General features: G+C 36.6%; 1 protein-coding gene across 1 annotated transcript; it reads left to right on the top strand.

Annotated features, from left to right (window-relative positions):
• The first annotated feature begins 932 nt into the window (after positions 1-932).
• Positions 933-21,078, top strand: LOC142238080 (acyl-coenzyme A oxidase 1-like). Its single transcript, XM_075309609.1, has 7 exons — positions 933-1,263; positions 10,873-11,035; positions 13,397-13,689; positions 13,754-14,159; positions 14,226-14,732; positions 14,814-14,919; positions 20,535-21,078. Exons 1-7 carry the CDS (start codon positions 1,131-1,133, stop codon positions 20,949-20,951), a joined length of 2,025 nt encoding a protein of 674 aa, XP_075165724.1. The 5' UTR covers positions 933-1,130; the 3' UTR covers positions 20,952-21,078.
• The last annotated feature ends 1,032 nt before the right edge of the window (positions 21,079-22,110 follow it).

Below are 22,110 nucleotides of genomic sequence, written 5' to 3'. Positions count from 1 at the left end.
ATATCCCGCTACTGGGTAATTCACTCATTATTCTCTCTTAGAATATTGAGTTAAAACTAAGTACATTTCAGTGTTGCCTGTATTTTCAGGGCTCTTGTCGCCAAAATGGAACGCTCATCCCCAAAAATCCCCAATTTAATTTAAAATTCCCCACAAAAATTCCCAATAAATTTTTGGCATTTTTTTTGAAAAAAGTAAAGGCATAGACTCTGCTGTAGAAAATCCGAAAATCCGAAAAAAGTAAAAATTGGAAAAATGTGCAATTTGCGAGTTACAAAAAGATTAAGATTTCAAAACACAAAACCTCACCGGAGTTAATATGAACCGATATGAACTCTATTTTATATGTATAGGATATATAATACAAATAAGTGATGTACGCAGATGAGTCCTTACGAAATAATTTCATATGAGTAAAACATTTCTTAGGAAACAGAGTGAATTGAAAAATAGATTTTGCGCCCCAAAATAAATGCCGTGGAATAAAGAGGATGAAAGTTTTTTTTTTATATTTTGGATATTCTCAATAATGGAACGCTTTCATCCCCAAAAATCCCCAATTTAATTTAAAATTCCCCACAAAAATCCCCAATAAATTTTTGGGAATTTTTTTGAAAAAAGTAAAGGAATAGACTCTGCTGTAGAAACCATTTAGAAGTAAAGAATTTCATATGAACCACACTTTTCGTAATCTGATTTATTATACTGAATAGATTTCGAAAATTCCCCACAAAAATCCCCAAATTTGTGGAAATTCCCCACCAAATCCCCAAGTCCCCAACTTAAAATGTTTCTCCCCATCCACTAAAAAATATCCCCATTTGGGTAAAATTCCCCAATACTGGCAACACTGGTACATTTCTCATCCCATTCTCTTTGTTGGTAGTTAAACTGTATAAAAGCTTTTCATTCATACTCATTAACATTCAGTTGATCGTTTATTGTCGAGAGTGGTACACACCAAACTATAGCGCGTAAAAAAGACGGGTGAACGATAAGTGTGTGAAAGTGGAAACAAATACAAATTGAAATATTTAAATAAATAATTCATTAAAGAACAATAGTTCAATATTCGAAAAGAACAATTCCACACATAAATAAATAAATAATACACAAAAATCTAACATACCATGACTTCGATTGTGCCCTCAACTCCTAACCCTGATATTGTCAAAGAACGTCAGAATGCCACATGTAATAGTGAGGAACTCGCGCAATGGTATCATGGTGGAGCTGAGAAATTAAAGGCCAAACGTGAAATCGGTAATATAAGGGTGTTTTATTAACTAGAGATTGTGTGTAACTGATTTGCAATGAAATGACTGCGAAATGTTGTGTCGAAATATGAATTTTTACTACTTGGTAATGAGTGAATCGAAGATTATCAAAGATTCCCGATAACTATTGAACTTTGGTACAAGGTTGTTATCATTCGTACATCGGCATCGATAAGATCGTTACAAAGAAAAATCAAAGTTGTGTGTTTTTGATATTGAAAACAGTGACTATTTGCTGGTGTTAATTGTTGTAAATGTGAAAAATGTTTTGGAGTCATTACACAAGTTTATAAATCGCATTGTAGTAATTACTCAGCATTTAATCGGCTAATATTGTTTCATAGCTTTTTATTTGAAAAATTTCTATTAGTGGCTTAAATATTTCAATATTTTTTTTATACCCTCCACACCGAACGCATCGAAATATTAACCTCAGATCCCACACTGAAAAAACGGTGCATCCACCAGGATGAAATATTTTGGTTAATTTTAGAAAATTTAAATTACTTTTAGAAAACAATATGACAAACGCTGAGTAAATCTTTATGCTTGATTTGTGTATAATTTTTCCCGTTTTTTAGTTATTTAACTAACGCACGCCAAAAATTATTAGAGTAAAGGAAACTTTCTCCAAACATAATAATTCCATGAACTAAAATAAAGTTAAATTGGCATTAGTTAAGTAGAGGGTTCGCCTTTTTTTTTTTTTTTTGAGTGCACAAAATATATACATTGATTGGAAAAAGTTTGCGTACAAACATTTTATTTTATTTATACATTAAAAAAAGTTTACTTGGATCCAAAGATTTTGACCTTCTCTTAAGGATTTTGGTATTGATTCCGAGCCAAAGATGCGGCAATTTCAGATCTCATTTATCAAAATTTCATTCTCTTTTCGCTGTATATTTAGTACAAAGAAATGCCAGTTTAAAAATCCTAATTATGACGGATACCTCAAAGTAAACAAGTATATACGGCCGTAAGTTCGGCCAGGCCGAATCTTATGTACCCTCCACCATGGATTGCGTAGAAACTTCTACTAAAGACGGTCATCCACAATTAAATTACTTGGGTTGCGGCCGATGGCACACCCAGAGAAGGAATATGATCACCTCAAACATGTTTTAAGAGCAAAATGTTATTTTTGGGTGGTGACCATGTAACATGGTTTTCGCAACCATGTTATTTTATCGGAAATCATGTATATGATTTCGGCAAGCGGGTTATATTTGACAAGAAAATAACAATTTAGTGACAAACATGTTACATGGTCACCATACAAAAATAACATTTTGCTCTTAAAACATGTTTGAGGTGATCATATTCCTTCTCTGCGTGCAAGGCATCTTAAAACTTCTTAACATCATCTTTTATATTGTAAGTTAGTACATACGGGATATATAATAGACAAAAGAAAGGTCGATTAAATACGTATATATTCAGTTCTTGACCAGTATATATAGGGAAGAAAAAATTACAAACCGATATGAACTTTTGTGCGGTAATTATAAAGCCAGAATTGAAATATGAAGGCCGCTTTATATGGGGGCTATATACAATTATGAACACGAGTCTACCAAAAATGGCAGATTTTTTACTGTTTGGTAGATTGGTAGAATTCTTGATGTTTTGGAAGAATTTGCACAATATTCCTCCCAACTATGAAATGCTTCATAAATTTTCTATAGAAATAACATTTTGACAAAAGTTTCTACAGAAATAAAATTCTGACAAAATTTTCTATAGAAATAAAAATTCTGACAAAATTTGCTATAGAAATAAATGTATGACAACATTTTCTACAGATATATAAAAATTTTAGGGGCTATATATAATACAGATCGACACAGACCAATTTTACATTGGTTGTTATCGGCCATACACTAGCGAAATGTACCAAATTTCAACTGGATCGGATGAATTTTGCTCCTCCAAGATGCTACGGAGTTCAAATCTGGGGATCGGTTTATATAAGGGCTATATATAATTATGGAACGATATGGAACAATTCTGGCATGGTTGTTAAAGACCATATACCAACATCATGTACCAAATTTCAGCCGGATCGAATGAAATTTGCTTCTCTTTGAGGCTCCGCAAGCAAAATCTGGGGATCGGTTTATACGGGGACTCTATATAATTATGGACCGATGTGGACCAATATTTGATTGGTTATTAGAAACCATATACCAACAACATGTTCCAAATTTCAGCCGGATCGGATGAAATTTGCTTCTCTTAGAGGCTCAGCAAGCCAAATTTGGGGATCGGTTTATAATTATGAACCGATGTGGACCAATTTTTGCATGGTTATTAGAAACCATATACCAACACCATGTACCAAATTTCAACCGAATCGTATGAAATTTGCTTCTCGTAGAGGCTCCGCAAGCCAAATCTGGGGATCGGTTTATATGGGGGCTATATACACACAAAAATTTTTTTTCTTATTCAATCACGAAAGTAATTGATCCAATTAATTTTTTAATTGAAATGTCTTCAATCACGGAAATGATAGTATCAATTAAAAAATTAATTGAATGCCAATTAAAAAATTAATTGATCCAATTAAAAAATTAATTGATACTATTAATTGTTGTGATTGATTTTTGTTTCAATTAAAAAATTTGTTGATTCAATTAAATTTTTAATTGAATATCTTTTCAAACTCAATTAAAATTTTAATTGGAAAATTTTTCGTGAAATTTTTTTCTGTGTATAATTATGGACCGATGTCGACCAATTTTAGCATGGTTGTTAGAGACCATATACTACCACCATGTACCAAATTTCAACCGAATCGTATGAAATTTGCTTCTCTTAGAGACTCCGCAAGCCAAATCTGGGGATCGGTTTATATGGGGGCTATATATAATTATGAACCAATGTGGACCAATTTTAGCATGGTTGTTAGAGACTCCAACACACTACCAACACCATGTTCCAAATTTCGCCCGGATCGGATGAAATTTGTTTCTCTTAGGGGCTCTGCAAGCTAATTCTGGGGATCGGTTTATATGGGGCTATATATAATTATGGACCGATGTCGACCAATTTTTGCATGGTTGTTAGAGACTATATACCAACACCTGTTCCAAATTTCAGCCGGATCGGATGAAATTTGCTTCTCTTAGAGGCTCCGCAAGCCAAATCTTGTGATCGGTTTATATGGGGGCTATATATAATTATGAACCGATGTAGATCAATTGGATCATGGCTGTTAGCGACCATATACCAACATTACGTACCAAACTTCAGCCGGATCGGATGAAATTTGCTTCTCTTTGAGGCTCCGCCAGCGAAATCTGGGGATCGGTTTATTTTTCGCCTATACTTGAAGCGTTTTTATCTTAAATCTAAGAATTCAATATTTCTGTTAATTTAAGGACGATTTCTTTAAATCAAAAATGTGTTTCTTTACTCTAAGGAAAAGTAACGGAGGGACGTAAATTTACAAAATTTTTGTCCTAATTTTAATGAAAAAAATTTTTGCAGCAAAGATTATAAACTTTATTTTAATTAAAATTTCATTATTTTAAATAAATTTGTCCTTAATATTTTATAAATTGTACATTCTCATATTTAGATTGTGTAATCTTTAATATCACGTAAATATTTTTTCAGTATAAAAACGTTGCATTGACTACAGTAATACAAATGGAGAAAAACTTAACTAAATTACAAATAATAGCAGTGGCATTCAATAGGATTAACTTGCGAGATAAATTCTAGTTTCATGGCAAACATAAAATATAATTGAGGAACTATTTTGCGGAAACGGTTTTATACATCAAAAAAGTCTCCGTACAATGATGTACGGAACTTACAGCTTCGATAATATCCTTCATTGGCAGATAATGTTATTTTTTTTGCACTTTAAACTGTTGTTTGGTAAAAATATAAAATAATTACGGAAAATGCAAATAGTTATGAATAGTACAAAAAACTTCAATGGATACTACAAAACATGGTTTTTAACCTCCAACATAACATCGATGGGACAACTTTATCTGAAATGTAAGAAATCGATAAAGATCCGCCTTTCAACAGACTTCACGCTCACATATAAACCGATCTGTCGATTTGGTTTTTTGAGCGCTTAACTTGGGATAGGCTTACCTGGTTTTAACAAAGGTCTACCATATTTTGCCAGCCTGAAATTTTCATACGATTCGTCGGAATTCGGGATCCCTAAATAAATTTGGCTCTTGTCGGTCCAGTTTTTGATATAGCCATGGGTGTAACAGGTTGGCTGATAAGTCCCCGGTCTAACAAAGAAAAACACATTTTTTTTGTCAAAATTCGTTTTTATTATTCAACATAGTTCCCTTCAAGAGCGATACAACGATTATAACGACCTTCCAATTTTTTGATACCATTTTGGTAGTACTCCTTCGGTTTTGCCTCAAAATAGGCCTCAGTTTCGGTGATCATCTCTTCATTGCAGCCAAATTTTTTCCCTGCGAGCATCCTTTTGAGGTCTGAGAACAAGAAAAAGTCGCTGGGGGCCAGACCTGGAGAATACGGTGGGTGGGGAAGCAATTCGAAGCCCAATTCATGAATTTTTGCCATCGTTCTCAATGACTTGTGGCACGGTGCGTTGTCTTGGTGGAACAACAATTTTTTCTTCTTCATATGGGGCCGTGTTGCCGCGATTTCGACCTTAAAACGCTCCAATAACGCTATATAATAGTCATTGTTGATGGTATTTCCCTTCTCAAGATAATCGATAAAAATTAGTCCATGCACATCCCAAAAAACAGAGGCCATTACTTTGCCTGCGGACTTTTGAGTCTTTCCACGCTTCGGAGACGGTTCACCGGTCGCTGTCCACTCAGCCGACTGTCGATTGGACTCAGGAGTGTAGTGTGTTAATCGATAAAAATTATTCCATGCGCATCCCGAGTTAACAGCTGCAAACACCGCTCAGAATCATCAACACGTTGTTGTTTTTGGTCAAATGTGAGCTCGCGCGGCACCCATTTTGCACAGAGCTTCCGCATATCCAAATATTGATGAATGATATGACCAACACGTTCCTTTGATATCTGTAAGGCCTCTGCTATCTCGATCAACTTCGTTTTACGGTTATTCAAAATCATTTTGTGGATTTTTTGATGTTTTCCTCGGTAATCACCTCTTTCGGGCTTTCACTGCGTTCACCGTCCTCCGTGCTTATTTCACCACGCTTGAATTTTGCATACCAATCAATTATTGTTGATTTCCCTGGGGCAGAGTCCGGAAACTCATTATCAAGCCAAGTTTTTGCTTCCATCATATGTTTTCCCTTCAGAAAACAGTATTTTATCAAAACACGAAAATCCTTTTTTCCATTTTTTTCACAATAACAAAAGTTGCTTCACAAAAGACGCTCTATCTCACAAACTAATTGACTTACAGACGTCAAATTTTGACACGAATCAATTGAAGGTTGGTACTATATAAAAATAATTTGCATTTAATACTAACGACGCCATCTATGTGTCAGACCGGGGACTTATCAGCCAACCTGTTAATTTCATTACCCTGTTTTTTCGTAAAATTTCAGTCGGAGAATTTTAGTTTTGTCTTCACTGTACTGTGAAAAAAGTCGTGCAAAGGGGAGGTCCCCCTCCCCGATCAAATATCGAAAAATAAAGTAGCCGTTCATTTCAAGCAAATCGGATAATTAGTTCCAATTTTCAAAAAGTCGTGCTAGGAGGAGGCCCTCTGCCCGTCCAAATATGAAAACGTGAGGTACCCCATATTAATTTCGTAGCCTCACCGCACGTTCTCTGTAATTCTCAAGTAAATCAGAGAATTTTAGTTTATGCACTGCACTGTAAAAAAATGTCGGACAAAGGGGAGGTCCGCCTCTGCGACCAAATATCGAAAAATAAAGTGGCGGATCTTTGTTTAGGTGCCAACCCAAACCTTCACTGACAATTTCAAACAAATCGGTCAACTTTCCAACCAATTTTCAAAAAGTCGGACAAAGAGGAGGTCCCTTTCCGCGACCAGGTATCAAAACATTAGGTACCCTATTTTCAGCACATGAGCGCCTCCTACGATCTCTAAAATTTTCACGTAAATCGGTTCAGCCGTTTCCGAGCTTACCCGGAACATACAAACAAACAAACAAATAAACAATCATACTTTGAATTTTATATATAACTACTCGTATAGATTGTATGTTATATTACAGAATTATGGGGAAATTTAAATGTGTTTTATAAATAAAAGTGAATTATAACCCCCAATAGATAACAAAGGCAATGTTGTGCTTAGGCAAAGAGTTTGGTGACAACCTGTTTCAGGAATTAGGTGTTTAATACATACATTTGTGATTACTTTTATAACATTTTCGCTTAGTGTATGTAGACTAAATGTGCACTTGATTGTGATTAGATATAAACTTGTTTCACAAAAGTTCTACATTCAATTTGAGTGTTAGTTCTTAGGAACTCTACCAAAATGAGAATCACCATAAAAGAATTGTTAACAAATTAAAAAAAAAAAAAAAACAAGTAAGGAAAGTCTAAAGTCGGGCGGGGCCGACTATATTATACCCTGCACCACTTTGTAGATCTAAATTTTCGAAACCATATCACATCCGTCAAATGTTTTGAGGGCTATATATAAAGGTTTGTCCCAAATACATACATTTAAATATCACTCGATCTGGACAGAATTTGATAGACTTCTACAAAATCTATAGACTTTAAATTTAAGTCGGCTAATGCACTAGGGTGGAACACAATGTTAGCAACAAAAAAAATGGAAACATTTAAATCTGAAGCAATTTTAAGGAAAATTCTCAAAAGTTTATTTATGATTTATCGCTCGATATATACACACAAAAAAAAATGTTTCTGATTCAATCACCAAATTAATTGATCCAATTAATTTTTTAATTGAAATGTCTTCAATCACGAAAATGATAGTATCAATCACAGTTTTAATTGGGCATAGAAAAAATTCTTGATTAAAAAATAAATTGATTTTTTCAGCAAATTTCAATTAATTTTTTAATTGATTCAATTAAAAATTTAATTGATGTTGATTGCAAAACTCAATTAATTTATTAATTAAAAAAAGGTAACTATTTTTAATTACTTTCTGAATTGGCTTAGAGTTTTTATTTGGATTAACAAATGATTGTTTGAAATACATTTTTAATTAGTCTTCCGAATTAGATTAAAAGGTTAATTGTATCAATTAATTTTTTAATTACAAATTTTAAAATTTTCAATCATTGACTTAATTAACTTAATGTTTCTATCATGATTAAAAAGTTAATTGTATCAATTAATTTATTAATTGAAAAAATTTTTAACTTCAATTAACTTTTTAATTGGAAATATTTTGGTGATATTTTTTTCTGTGTATGTATTAGCAGTTTAGGAAAATTAGAGTCATTTTTACAACTTTTCGACTAAGTAGTGGCGATTTTACAAGGAAAATGTTGGTATTTTGACCATTTTTGTCGAAATCAGAAAAACATATATATGGGAGCTATATCTAAATCTGAACCGATTTCAACCAAATTTGGCACGCATAGCAACAATGCTAATTCTACTCCCTGTGCAAAATTTCAACTAAATCGGAGTTAAAAATTGGCCTCTGTGGTCATATGAGTGTAAATCGGACGAAAGCTATATATGGGAGCTATATCTAAATCTGAACCGATTTCAACCAAATTTGGCACGCATAGCTACAATGCTAATTCTACTCCCTGTGCAAAATTTCAACCAAATTGGGGTAAAACTCTGGCTTCTGGGACCGTATTAGTCCATATCGGGCGAATGATATATATGGGAGCTATATCTAAATCTGAACCGATTTCAATAAAATTTGGCACACTTGACTATAGTACTAATTGTTCTTCTTGTGCAAAATTTTAAGCAAATTAGGGTATAAAAACCTTTTTGGTGTTCGGTCGAAGCATGAATCGAAGCCACGACCTTGTGTATGCAAGGCGGGCATGCTAACCATTGCACCGCGGTGGCTCCCACTTCTATTTTAGTTTATTTTTACACTTTTGTAAAAAGTTTGCCCAGCCCAACGAATTTTTCTTTATTCCAAGTAAAGGGTGATACGGTCAAAATTTGGTCAATATAAACTTGACGTATTTCTTTCAATTTTGCATTTAAAAAACCTGAACACCCCTCATTTTAAAGGTGTGTGTGTGTAGAATGTTGCTCCTATTTTGATTTTGGAATTCACTCTTCAGTTGTCAAAATGCTGTCCAAGCAAGAAGAACAGCGTATCAAAATTTCGCGCATCGCGAAAATCCGAGCTACTCGCACGCAAAGCTGCCAAAATCGCAAAAAGTTGCCAAATCAACCGATACAAATGTAATTAAAGTGTTTGGGGAACGTTTGTCGACAGCCAGGAAGTCTGGATCGGGGGGAAATCGAAAACCGGAAGCCAAATCAACCGATACAAATGTAATTAAAGTGTTTGGGGAACGTTTGTCGACAGCCAGGAAGTCTGGATCGGGGGGAAATCGAAAACCGGAAGCCGCTGAGACGACAAAGAGAGTTGCCGGTAGTTTCCAGCGAAACCCTAACCTCTCACTCCGAGATGCCGCAAATAAGCTGGGTGTATCGTCTGCAACCGTGCATCGAGCCAAAAAACAAGCCGGACTATCGACTTACAAGAAGGTAGTGACTCCAAATCGCGATGATAAACAAAATACGACGGCCAAAGCGCGATCCCGGAGGCTGTACACGACGATGCTGACGAAGTTTGACTGCGTGGTAATGGACGACGAAACCTACGTCAAAGCCGACTACAAGCAGCTTCCGGGACAGGAGTTTTATACGGCAAAATGAAGGGGAAAGGTAACAGATATTTTCAAGCACATAAAACTGTTAAAGTTCGCAAAGAAATATCTGGTTGGGCAAGCCATCTGTACCTGTGGCTTGAAAAGCAGCATTTTCATAGCTTCCGGGACTGTCAACCAAGAAATTTACGTGAAAGAGTGTTTGAATAAACGTCTGCTGCCTTTCCTGAAGAAACACGGTTGTTCCGTACTGTTTTGGACGGATTTGGCATCTTGCCATTACGGTAAAAAGGCCATGGAGTGGTACGCCGCCAACAACGTGCAGGTGGTTCCCAAGGACAAGAACCCTCCCAACACGCCAGAGCTCCGCCCAATTGAGAAATACTGGGCTATTGTCAAGCAGAACCTAAAGAAGACCAAAAAAAAAACTGCTAAGGACGAGCAGCAGTTCAAGGCAAACTGGCTTTCTGCGGCGAAGAAGGTGGACAATGTGGCTGTACAAAATCTGATGGCAGGTGTCAAGAGTGAGACCCGGAAATTCGGATTTGGAAAAGCGAAAGCCTAACTGAATATTTTTCCTGAATTTTATACTAATTGAACTTGAAAAATAAATTTAATTTGATTTTTTAAATAAACGATTTCACCGATTTACACGCGTTTTATGTTTCAAACATTTCAAAAAGTAAAGAAGATACTTTTCATTTTCTCAAAAAATAATTTCTTGAACTAAAATAAAGATTAAGTTGGTTTAAGTGCCTGAAAGGTTTTACTTTTTTCTGGGTGTATACGATCATCAATTCTAATTACTTTTCTCTATTCTATTTTCAGAACAAGTTCTATTCGGCGATAATGAGAAATTTTATGGTCTCAAACATGAATATATGGACCATGAAGGTGTCTATAATCGGGCAATCGAACAAGTTACCAGAGCTGGTAAAAAATTACGTAAACTACAACAAGAGAAAAATCCAGGAGGAAATGATATTTGGCCGTAAGTTTGTTGTGAAAGCAAAGAACACATAAAAAAATGCTATATTAATTCATCCAATTAAATTTTAATTCAAATTGCTTCAATAAATTATGTGATAGTATTAATCGCCGGCACTAATTAAACAATAAATTGATCTAATTAAAAAAAAAAAAAAAACAATTAATACACAGAAAAAAATTAAGATTCTATTATGAAATTAATAGATCCAATTAATGTTTTAATAGAAAATTCAATCACCAAAATGATAATATCAATTACAAAATTAATTAGCTTAAACAATTAATAGATTTTTTCGATATTTTTAATTAATTTTCTAATTTCAAAAAAATTAACCAATTTTTTTTTATTTAATTCAAATATTAATAAGCATAATTAATATTTAAATTGAAAACTTGGAAATTTTCAATTATTTTTTAAATTAATTTATTTTTTAATTTGATTATTTGATTTATTGTATTAATTAATTTTTCAATGGACAATGTTTACGTTCCTACACTCAAAAAAAAAACAAACCTACCAGAAAGGAAAATTTTGATTAATTTTAGAAAGTTATAACCAAACTGTATTAAAAACGCAAATGTCACACTGATTTCGCAAAATATTTTTGGACAATTTAAAGGAATTTTAATTATATTTGTAATTGGAAATATTTTGTTTTTTTTTATACCCTCCACCATTCCGTTTGTAACACATCGAAACATTGCTCTAAGACCCCATAAAGTATATATATTCTGGGTCGTGGTGAAATTCTGAGTCGATCCGAGCATGTCCGTCCGTCCGTCTGTTGAAATCACGCTAACTTCCGAACGAAACAAGCTATCGACTTGAAACTTGGCACAAGTAGTTGTTATTGATGTAGGTCGGATAGTATTGCAAATGGGCCTCCAAATTTGGCTTGCGGGGCCTCTTACAGAAGCATATTTCACCGGATCCGGCAGAAATTTGGAACATGGTGTTGGTATGTGGTCTCTAACAACCATGCAAAAATTGGCCCACATCGGTCCATAATTATATATAGCCCCCATATAAACCGATCCCCAGATTCGGCTTGTGGAGCCTCTAACAGAAGCATATTTCATCCGATCCGGCTGAAATTTGGTACATGGTGTTGGTATATGGTCTCTAACAACCATGCAAAAATTGGTCCACATCGGTCCATAATTATATATTGCTCCCATATAAACCGATCCCCCTCAAAGAGAAGCAAATTTCATCCGATCTTGCTGCAATTTGGTACATGGTGTTGGTATATGGTTTCTAACAACCATGCAAAAATTAGTCCACATCGGTTAATAATTATATATAGCCTTCATATAAACCGATCCACAGATTTGAATTGCGAAGCCTCAAAGAGAAGCAAATTTCATCCGATCCGGTTGAAATTTGGTACATGGTGTTAGTATATGGCCGCTAACAACCATACCAAAATTGGTCCATATCGGTCTATAGTTATATATAGCCGATCTCCAATCACACAAAAATCGGTCCATATCGGTTCATAATCATGGTTGCCACTCGAGCCAAAAATAATCTACCAAAATTGTATTTCTATAGAATATTTTTTCAAATTTTTTTTTCTATAGAAAATTTTTTCAAAATTTTATTTCTATAGAAAATTTTGTTAAAATTTTATTGGGTTCACAATCATGGTTGCCACTCGAGCCAAAAATAATCTACCAAAATTTTATTTCTATAGAAAATTTTGTCACCATTTTATTTCTATAGAAAATTTTGTCAAAATTTTAGTTCTATAGAAAATTTTGTCAAAATTTTATTTCTATAGAAATTTTTGTTAAATAAAATAAAAAAAAATTGAAATTTTTGTTAAAATTATTAAATCACGAGGTTGATAATCAATCAATCACCGACACCAATAGAAAAATAATTGATCCCATAAAGAAAATTATGTGTATAAGTGTTTTGAGTTAATCAATTAGTTTTTCAATTTCAATTAAAAAAGTTATTTATTTATTTATTAAAATCTTTATTATAATTACAAATAATAATAATTATGTAACAAAAAATGTGATACTTTTGCTGTGCAAAAAAAAAAAATATTTATTTTTGTTTTCGTCACGAAATTAATTAAAGCAATTAATTTTTAATTGAAAATTGCTTCAATCACAAAATTGAGAATATGAATCACTGATACCAATTAAAAAATTAATTGATTCAAATATTTTTCTATTGGAATTTATTTTTATTAATGTTATTTTTGAATTTTAGTTCGATTACTATATGAATCTATTGAATATTTCAAATTGAATTAAAATTTTAATTGAAAAGATATAGTGGTGATATTTTCTCTATATATGTATATATGAATTCTTGATTAAGATTTCTTGGTATAATACATTCCAGGAGAGGTTTCTACGATGCCACTAGTCACGGTGTATTTCCTGCTAATAGTCCCGTGGCAACACATATAACCATGTTTGTGGATGTGATCATGGGTCAGGGGACTCCAGAACAAGTTGAAAAATGGGGTAAAGCAGCGGAAAATTGTAATATCATTGGGACCTATGCTCAAACGGAATTAAGTCATGGTACGAATGTAAGAGGTATCCAGACAAGAGCTGACTATGATCCTAAGACTCAAGAGTTTGTATTGAATACACCATGTTTACAGGCCTATAAATGGTGGCCAGGAGGATGTAAGTTCAGGAGGAGAAGGATATTTTTCAAAATTAAAATTATTCGCGTTTTCCATTGTTTTAGTGGGTCATACAGCAAATCATGCCATGGTTGTGGCCCAACTCTACATTGATGGCAAACACAAGGGAATACAAATGTTTATAGTTCAAGTGCGTGATCTGGAAACCCATATGCCTATGCCGGGTATTGATATTGGTGAAATTGGCAAGAAAGTTGGTATGCCTGCTGTCAATCAAGGTTTCCTGGGTTTAAAAAATGTCCGCATACCTCGTGAGAATATGCTGATGAAATATGCCAAAGTTATGCCAGATGGAAGCTTCATACAAAGTCCTGATTCGAAATTAGCCTATATGACTATGGTCTATACCAGGTGTTTAATAGTTAACTTGGATGCTATCTATCTATTGGAAGCCGCCACAATAGCAACACGCTATTCAGCGGTGAGAAGACAAAGTCCCATTAATCCTGAGTAAGTTGTTTGGGAAACCCTATCGAAATGTGTTGGAATATAAACTGAAGAGCTTTTTGTTTACAGTGGTCCCGAGCCCCAAATCATCGATCATGTTACTCAACAACTGAAGCTTTTCCCCGAAATTGCTACCGGTCTAGCCTATCAACTTTCCGCCGATCACATGTGGGAATTATACCACCAGACTATTGAGGATATCAATAATGGCAAATATTCCCGTATGCCTGAAATTCATGCTCTTTCGTGTGCCTTGAAGGCTCTTTGCACAACTGATGGTTGTGCCGGAATTGAACGTTTACGTTTATCTTGCGGTGGCCATGGTTTCATGGCTGCTGCCAATATTGGTAATATTTATGGTAATGCTGTTGCCGCCTACACCTATGAAGGCGAAAATACTGTATTGTTCCTGCAAATTGGTCGTTTTCTTATGAAATCTTGGTCGTACTTGGTTGAGGGCAAGGAAATGTTACCAAGTGTGGAATATTTGAGGCAAGGTTTAAAATTGAATTCATTCCCAAAATGGGATAATTCCTGGGAATGTATTCTAAAGGCTTTCGAGTATACAGCAGCTCAGTAAGTATATTCATGCTCTTTCGAGAGAGGAAATTTCAGTGAGAAGTGACATAACATTTTTGGTTTTTCTTTTACTTCCAGTAAAACTCGTATAGCTTACGAAAGTTTGTCGGAAAGAATGATGGCAGGTCAAACGCAAGGAGAAGCTTTTAATAATACCGGCATAGAATTAATTCAGGCTGCAGAGGTGAGCATAAGGCTTTAAAATGTACTCTTAAATATTTCTCTGAGTTTAAGATAGGATTTAATCAAAGAAGTCAATGGGGGATTCCCACGTCTTTCGATTTTCGGAGTCGCAAATCTTAAAATTGTCGTTGCAGATATTTCCTTAACTCTTAAAGATATGAATTTTTAAATGTATTTTTTATTAATAAGATTGAAAATTTGAAATTAGTTTAGGTTAGGTTAAGTGGCAGCCCGATGTATCAGGCTCACTTAGACTATTCAGTCCACTGTGATACCACATTGGTGAACTTCTCTCTTATCACGGAGTGCTGTCCGATTCCATGTTAAGCTCAATGACAAGGGACCTCCGTTTTATAGCCGAATCCGAATCCAGTGAAACCACTTAGAGAAGCTTTGAAACCCTCAGAAATGTCACCAGCATTACTGACAAACTTTTTGGTGTTCGGTCAAAGCAGGAATCGGTTGATAAGTTCCCGGTCTGACACATAGATGGCGTCGCTAGTATTAAATGCATATTATTTTTATATAGTACCAACCTTCAAATGATTCGTGTCAAAATTTGACGTCTGTAAGTTAATTAGTTTGTGCGCGATAGAGCGTCTTTTGTGAAGCAACTTTTGTTATTGTGAAAAAAATTGAAAAAAGGAATTTCGTGTTTTGATACAATACTGTTTTCTGAAGGGAAAAAATACGGTGGAAGCAAAAACTTGGCTTGATAATGAGTTTCCGGACTCTGCCCCAGGGAAATCAATAATAATTGATTGGTATGCAAAATTCAAGCGTGGTGAAATGAGCTCGGAGGACGGTGAACGCAGTGAACGCCCGAAAGAGGTGATTACCGAGGAAAACATCACAAAAATCCACAAAATGATTTTGAATGACCGTAAAACGAAGTTGATCGAGATAGCAGAGGCCTTACAAATATCAAAGGAACGTGTTGGTCATATCATTCATCAATATTTGGATATGCGGAAGCTCTGTGCAAAATGGGTGCCGCGCGAGCTCATATTTGACCAAAAACAACAACGTGTTGATGATTCTGAGCGGTGTTTGCAGCTGTTAACTCGTAATACACCCGAGTTTTTCCGTCGATATGTGACAATGGATGAAACATGGCTCCATCACTACACTCGTGAGTCCAATCGACAGTCGGCTGAGTGGACAGCGACCGGTGAACCGTCTCCGAAGCGTGGAAAGACTCAAAAGTCCGCTGGCAAAGTAATGGCCTCTGTTTTTTGGGATACGCATGGAATAATTTTTATCGATTATCTTGAGAAGGGAAAAACCATCAACAGTGACTATTATATGGCGTTATTAGAGCGTTTAAGGGTCGAAATCGCGGCAAAACGGCCCCATATAAAGAAGAAAAGTGTTGTTCCACCAAGACAACGCACCGTGCCACAAGTCATTGAGAACGATGGCAAAAATTCATAAATTGGGCTTCGAATTGCTTCCCCACCCACCGTATTCTCCAGATCTGGCCCCCAGCGACTTTTTCTTGTTCTCAGACCTCAAAAGGATGCTCGCAGGGAAAAAATTTGGAAGGAGTACTACCAAAATGGTATCAAAAAATTGGAAGGTCGTTATAAACGTTGTATCGCTCTTGAAGGCAACTATGTTGAATAATAAAAACGAATTTTGACAAAAAAATGTGTTTTTCTTTGTTAGACCGGGGACTTATCAGCCAACCTGTTATGCAAGGCGGGCATGCTAACCATTGCACCACGGTGGCTCCCAAAAAAAAAATTTTCCAAAACAAATTTGAAATTGGATTGAAGTCCGGGAGTATCGCAATTTTATCGCTATAAGAACAATAATTTCTTGTGATTTGTATATGTTGTAATAGTTTATTATGCGATTTTATCAATTTTTTGGTTTACGCTTACATCAGCTTATATCTAGATTAAGGAACTCTGCGTTAAGGATGGGATGAGTCCACAGTGACCTGGTAGTGAGTTGGGTAGGTTTAATTGGGCAAGCGAAGAGGTAACGAATGTCATGTAGCCTTTGGGTAGAAATGGGACACATGACAGCTACGATGCTATCGATCACTCACTAATAGGTAGAAATTCAGGCGGCTACAGTTGCCAAATTTTAATTGGGAGCCACCGTGGTGCAATGGTAAACATGCTCGTTGGTTCAAATCCAATTTCGACCAGACACCAAAAAGTTTTTTAGCTGTGGATTCTACCCTCTCAGTATTGCTGGTGACAGTACTGAATGTTTTAAAGCTTCTCTAAGTAGTTTCACCGCTTTGCTGTTCGGAATCGGCTATAAAAAGGAAATCCCATGTCATTGAGCTTAACATAGAATCGGGCAGCACTCAGTGATAAGAGAGAAGTTCACCACTGTGCTATCACTATGGACTGAATAGCCTAAGAGAGCCCGAAATATCGGGCTGCCACTATAGCTAACCTAGTTGAGCCAAACCAATCCTGGTCTTACGCGGGAGATCTATTTCCTCCAGTGGTATGGGCGGTGGTCGAGCTCCGAGAACAGGATTAACCTTGTATGTACATTCTCACTGCTTCAGTTACAGTATCACCATGAATTCTGTTCAGACCTGTCTGCAGGATCTCGAGCTCTCGAAGGTGAAGGTTAGCCCTTATATTCCTCGGCGATGGTTTCCTAACCACACGATGGTGATTTGGATGGCTATCCATGAGATACAGTTTTGACAACATCTTGGGGTCCATATAAAGGTGATCCGGGCAGCATTATGACAGGTATTTATGTTAATCCACTGCGTGTCGCTTGTTTGTGGTGTTCACACTGTCGCGGCATAGTTTACCACTGGTCGGTCAATTGCGTTATATGTAGTCAACAAGGGTTCTTTGTCCGCACTTCAAGTGCTGTAATTTGGGAAAATCTGCGAGGTAGAAACAAGGTCCTCAAATCGATTGCCGGATTTGAGGACCTTGTTTCTAGCCCGCAGATTTTCCCAAATTACAGTGGCATGGGCAGACGACTTGAGAAGGCTGTCGAATGTGACCCCGAGAATCTTGGGGGTAGTTTATGACTCTGACATTCAATTGCCTGCGTACTTCTGCGTCCGGATATCCTCAAATTTCTAGCTGTGAAATAACTGGTAACATTAGCAAGGTAGGCGTTTAAACGATCGCATATGTAATCAACAATAGGGCTGTTTTATTTTAGCACTGGATATGCTAAGCCGTTAAGGACTAAAAGAAAACAGAGTACTCGTTTATCCAGGACATCTCCAAAAATATGCAACACTGTCATCAGCTGTTTAAAAACAATCACAGAAAACAAGTGAAATCTTGCATTTTTAATGTATGAAATGCTTCAATTAGTAATAAATATTTACTGCTGCGATTATTTATGACACTGTATCACTTTGAATTTCATGTTTTTCGATAAAATAGTCACAATAAATTGCTATTGTGAATCGAAGAAGCGTTACTTTATCCAAATACAATCTGGCAACATCGGCGCGACTTGCACTGATGAGATGTTCTGGATAGAACACCAGTGCAACGATGTTCTGGATAGCCCATACAAATGTTGCATCCTGTGCAAAAAGAAAACAGCCCTAATGTGTCCGCACGCCATGATTGTACAATCGTCCGCATTTTATACAATATCCACGCCGTCGGGAGTAGGTGGAATAGAGGCTATGTTTAGATTGAACAGTGCCGGAGATATCAACCCACCTTGGGGAACTCCCTGTTTCAATTCGTTGTCCGCTCCTCAAGTGCTGCCGAAAAACAGTTTTAGGACCTCGTTTCTTCCGCGTAACTTTTCACAAATTGCAGTGGTATTGGCAGACCATATGAAAAGGTTATCGAATGTGACCCCGAGAATCTTCGGGATAATTTTTAGTCGGAATTATTTCCCCATTATAATTTTGCGATTATGACATTCAACTGCTCGCTGAGGATTTGGTGCTGGATATCATCAAATTTCAAGCTGTGAAATAACTGGTATGATCAGCAAGGTAGACGTTTAAACGATCGCATATGTCATAAAAAATGGGCCCGGGTGGCATGATTGTACAATCGTCCACATAAGATACAATCTCGACGAGGAGGTGGAATAGAGGATAGGGAGAGATTGAGCAATGCCGGAAATATCATCCCACCTTGGCGAACTTGAGTCCATACAGAACCATTTTCCAGACATCGGAATCCAACGACAAATTAAGAAGTCTGGTAAGGTACTCAACTCGCACGATTTCCAGATGCTTCAGCTTTAGCATAGAAATTACGTGGGGCCCAGCGCCTTGTAAATTGGTAAATTGTGGTTTATCTTTGGCTCTGAGACCGCGAATGCGACAAATGGTCCTCTTTTTCGCTATATCGCACTCGGTGGAAAAATCTTGCACGTCTCTTCGGATCAATCACGCCGCCAAAGGTGACTGAGATCCCATTGTTCCTTGTAGCGGGATTCGAGGGGGATCTCACTGTTAACCACAACTTACCTCTTTCTATGTCTAGAGTCTGGCATGGTTGACCGTAACGAATGCCTTCTATAGGTCAAGCACCACGAGAACCGTGTTATGACACGGCTTGGACTTTCTAAGTCCACTATTAATTTATGCTGAAATGGCATGCAAAGCAGTCGTCGTATTATGTACTTTACGGAATCCATGTTGATGGTTGGCAGCTGGAAAATTATCCACAAAAGTTGGGGAGAAGTAGTGCCTCAAGTGTCTTAGCCAATGGCGGGAGAAGGGAACTCGTTCTGTACGATTCATCGTCTTACCTATTTTCCAGACATCGGATATAATGAGTGATTGATGGGTGGCAGCTGGAAAATTATCCACAAAAGTTGGGGAGAAGTAGTGCCTCAAGTGTCTTAGCCACTGGCAGGAGAAGGGAACTCGTTCTGTACGATTCATCGCCCTACCTATTTTCCAGACATCGTATATAATGAGTGATTCCAACGACAAATTGAGTAGTCTGATCAGGTCCTCACTCCCAGTATACCCAGATGCTTCAGCATTAGCATAGAAATTCCGTGGGGGCCCAGCGCCTTAGATGGTTTCGCGCTCTTGATGACATTGGTAACATCGGCTAAGGAAAATTGTGGTCTGTCGTTGGCTCGGAGACCACGAAATCGACGAGTGGTTCTCGTTCGCATTATCATTCTTGGAATGCTTGACAAACTGTCGGTTGAAAAATATAGCACATCTCTTTGAATCAGTCACTGTCACGCCGCCAAATGTGTCTGAGATCCCATCTTCTCTTGTAGCGGGGTTCGAGAGGGCTCTCACTGTTGACTACAAGTTACCTGTTCCTGTGCCTATGCTTCAGGTGTTCTAACCATCAGTTGTGACTCCGATTATTGGAAACAGGGGGAATATCACAAAATCGATTGCTGCACTACAGGGTAACTGTTTTCAATTCCAAGGGAGCAATTTAGTTTTGGGTGAAAATATTGTTTTTTTTTTTTTTGTATTCAAATGACGAAAATGTTTGGAAGTAATCTAAATTTTATAACCCATATACTATTGCTCGATATGACCAGCTTTGGCGTAGAGGAGTTTTATGAGGGGACAACAAGTATATACGGCCGAAAGTTCGACCAGGATCAACAAGAATTTCGCAGAGGATCGACAAAAAAAATTATATACCATATTTTTTCTCTTTTTAGTATCATGGTCGTCAATTTGTAGCGGAAACATTCTACAAAGCAATTACCGGACCGAAAACCGCCAAACTATCCAAATCTAGCAAAGCTGTTTTGGAAAGCTTACTAGAATTGTATTTGGTTCATCTCACCTTGAGACATTTAAGTGATATCTTACGTTTCATTCCCCTGACGGAATCTGATGTTAAATCGTTACAAAGACGCTTAGAACTGGCATTGCAAAAAATTCGTCCAGAGGCTGTTGCCATCACAGATGGTTTCGATTTTCCCGATAGTGTTTTGAATTCAGTATTGGGCTCTTACGATGGTAATGTTTATGAACGGATCTTTGAAGCGGCGAAAATGAGTCCCATGAACCAGAAACCAGTTCAGGATTCATTTGAAAAGTATTTAAAACCTTTCATGAAGTCTTCATTGTAAATGGGTGTCGTTTTTTTATATTTTTATCCTTAATTCCTTAATTCCTTTGTTATTTGTTGTTATGTTTTATAATTTATTATAATTTTTGTATATATTTTTAAATCAATAGACGAAATGTTAAAGAAAATTTGCAAATTTTATTAAATAAGGAATTTTTGAAAATATTACTCTGAAATTACGATCTTAAAGGGTGATACGGTAAAAATTTGGTCAATATAAACTAGACGTATTTCTTTCAATTTTGCATTTAAAAACCTGAACTCCCCTCATTTTGAAAGTGTGTGTGTGTAGAATGTTGCTCCTATTTTGATTTTGGAATTCACTCTTCAGTTGTCAAAATGGCGTCTAAGCAAGAAGAGCAGCGTATCAAAATTTTGCTCGCGCATCGCGAAAATCCGAGCTACTCGCACACAAAGCTGCCAAAATCGCTAGAAGTTGCGAAATCAACCGTTACAAATGTAATTAAAGTGTTTGGGAACGTTTGTCGGCAGCCAGGAAGTCTGGATCGGGGGGAAATCGAAAACCGGAAGCCACTGAGACGACAAAGAGAGTTGCCGGTAGTTTCAAGCGAAGCCCTAACCTCTCTCTCCGAGATGCCGCAAATAAGCTGGGTGTATCGTCTACAACCGTGCATCGATCCAAAAAACGAGCCGGACTATCGACTTACAAGAAGGTAGTGACACCAAATCGCGATGATAAACAAAATACGACGGCCAAAGCGCGATCCCGGAGGCTGTACACGACAACGCTGACGAAGTTTGACTGCGTGGTAATGGACGACGAAACCTACGTCAAAGCCGACTACAAGGAGCTTACGGGACAGGAGTTTTATACGGCAAAAGGGAAGGGAAGGGAAAGGGAGTTTTATACGGAAGGGGAAAGGTAGCAGATATTTTCAAGCACATAAAACTGTCGAAGTTCGCAAAGAAATATCTGGTTTGGCAAACCATCTGTACCTGTGGCTTGAAAAGCAGCATTTTCATAGCTTCCGGGACTGTCAACCAAGAAATTTACGTGAAAGAGTGTTTGAATAAACGTCTGTTGCCTTTCCTGAAGAAACACGGTTGTTCCGTACTGTTTTGGCCGGATTTGGCATCTTGCCATTACGATAAAAAGGCCATGGAGGGGTACGCCGCCAACAACGTGCAGGTGGTTCCCA

The sequence above is a fragment of the Haematobia irritans genome, chromosome 5 (genome assembly GCF_050003625.1).
Source record: "Haematobia irritans isolate KBUSLIRL chromosome 5, ASM5000362v1, whole genome shotgun sequence".
In the NCBI taxonomy this organism is placed as follows: domain Eukaryota; kingdom Metazoa; phylum Arthropoda; class Insecta; order Diptera; family Muscidae; genus Haematobia; species Haematobia irritans.
Note: the sequence above shows the minus strand (reverse complement) of the source record. Positions and strands in the feature narration are given on the sequence as shown.

Excerpts from the sequence above, each read along its gene's own strand:
- LOC142238080 (XM_075309609.1), top strand. The coding sequence starts at position 1,131 with ATGACTTCGATTGTGCCCTCAACTCCTAACCCTGATATTGTCAAAGAA. Across the intron at positions 11,036-13,396 it reads GGAGGAAATGATATTTGGCC|GAGAGGTTTCTACGATGCCA; the intron begins GTAAGTTTGTTG and ends AATACATTCCAG. Across the intron at positions 13,690-13,753 it reads TAAATGGTGGCCAGGAGGAT|TGGGTCATACAGCAAATCAT; the intron begins GTAAGTTCAGGA and ends CCATTGTTTTAG.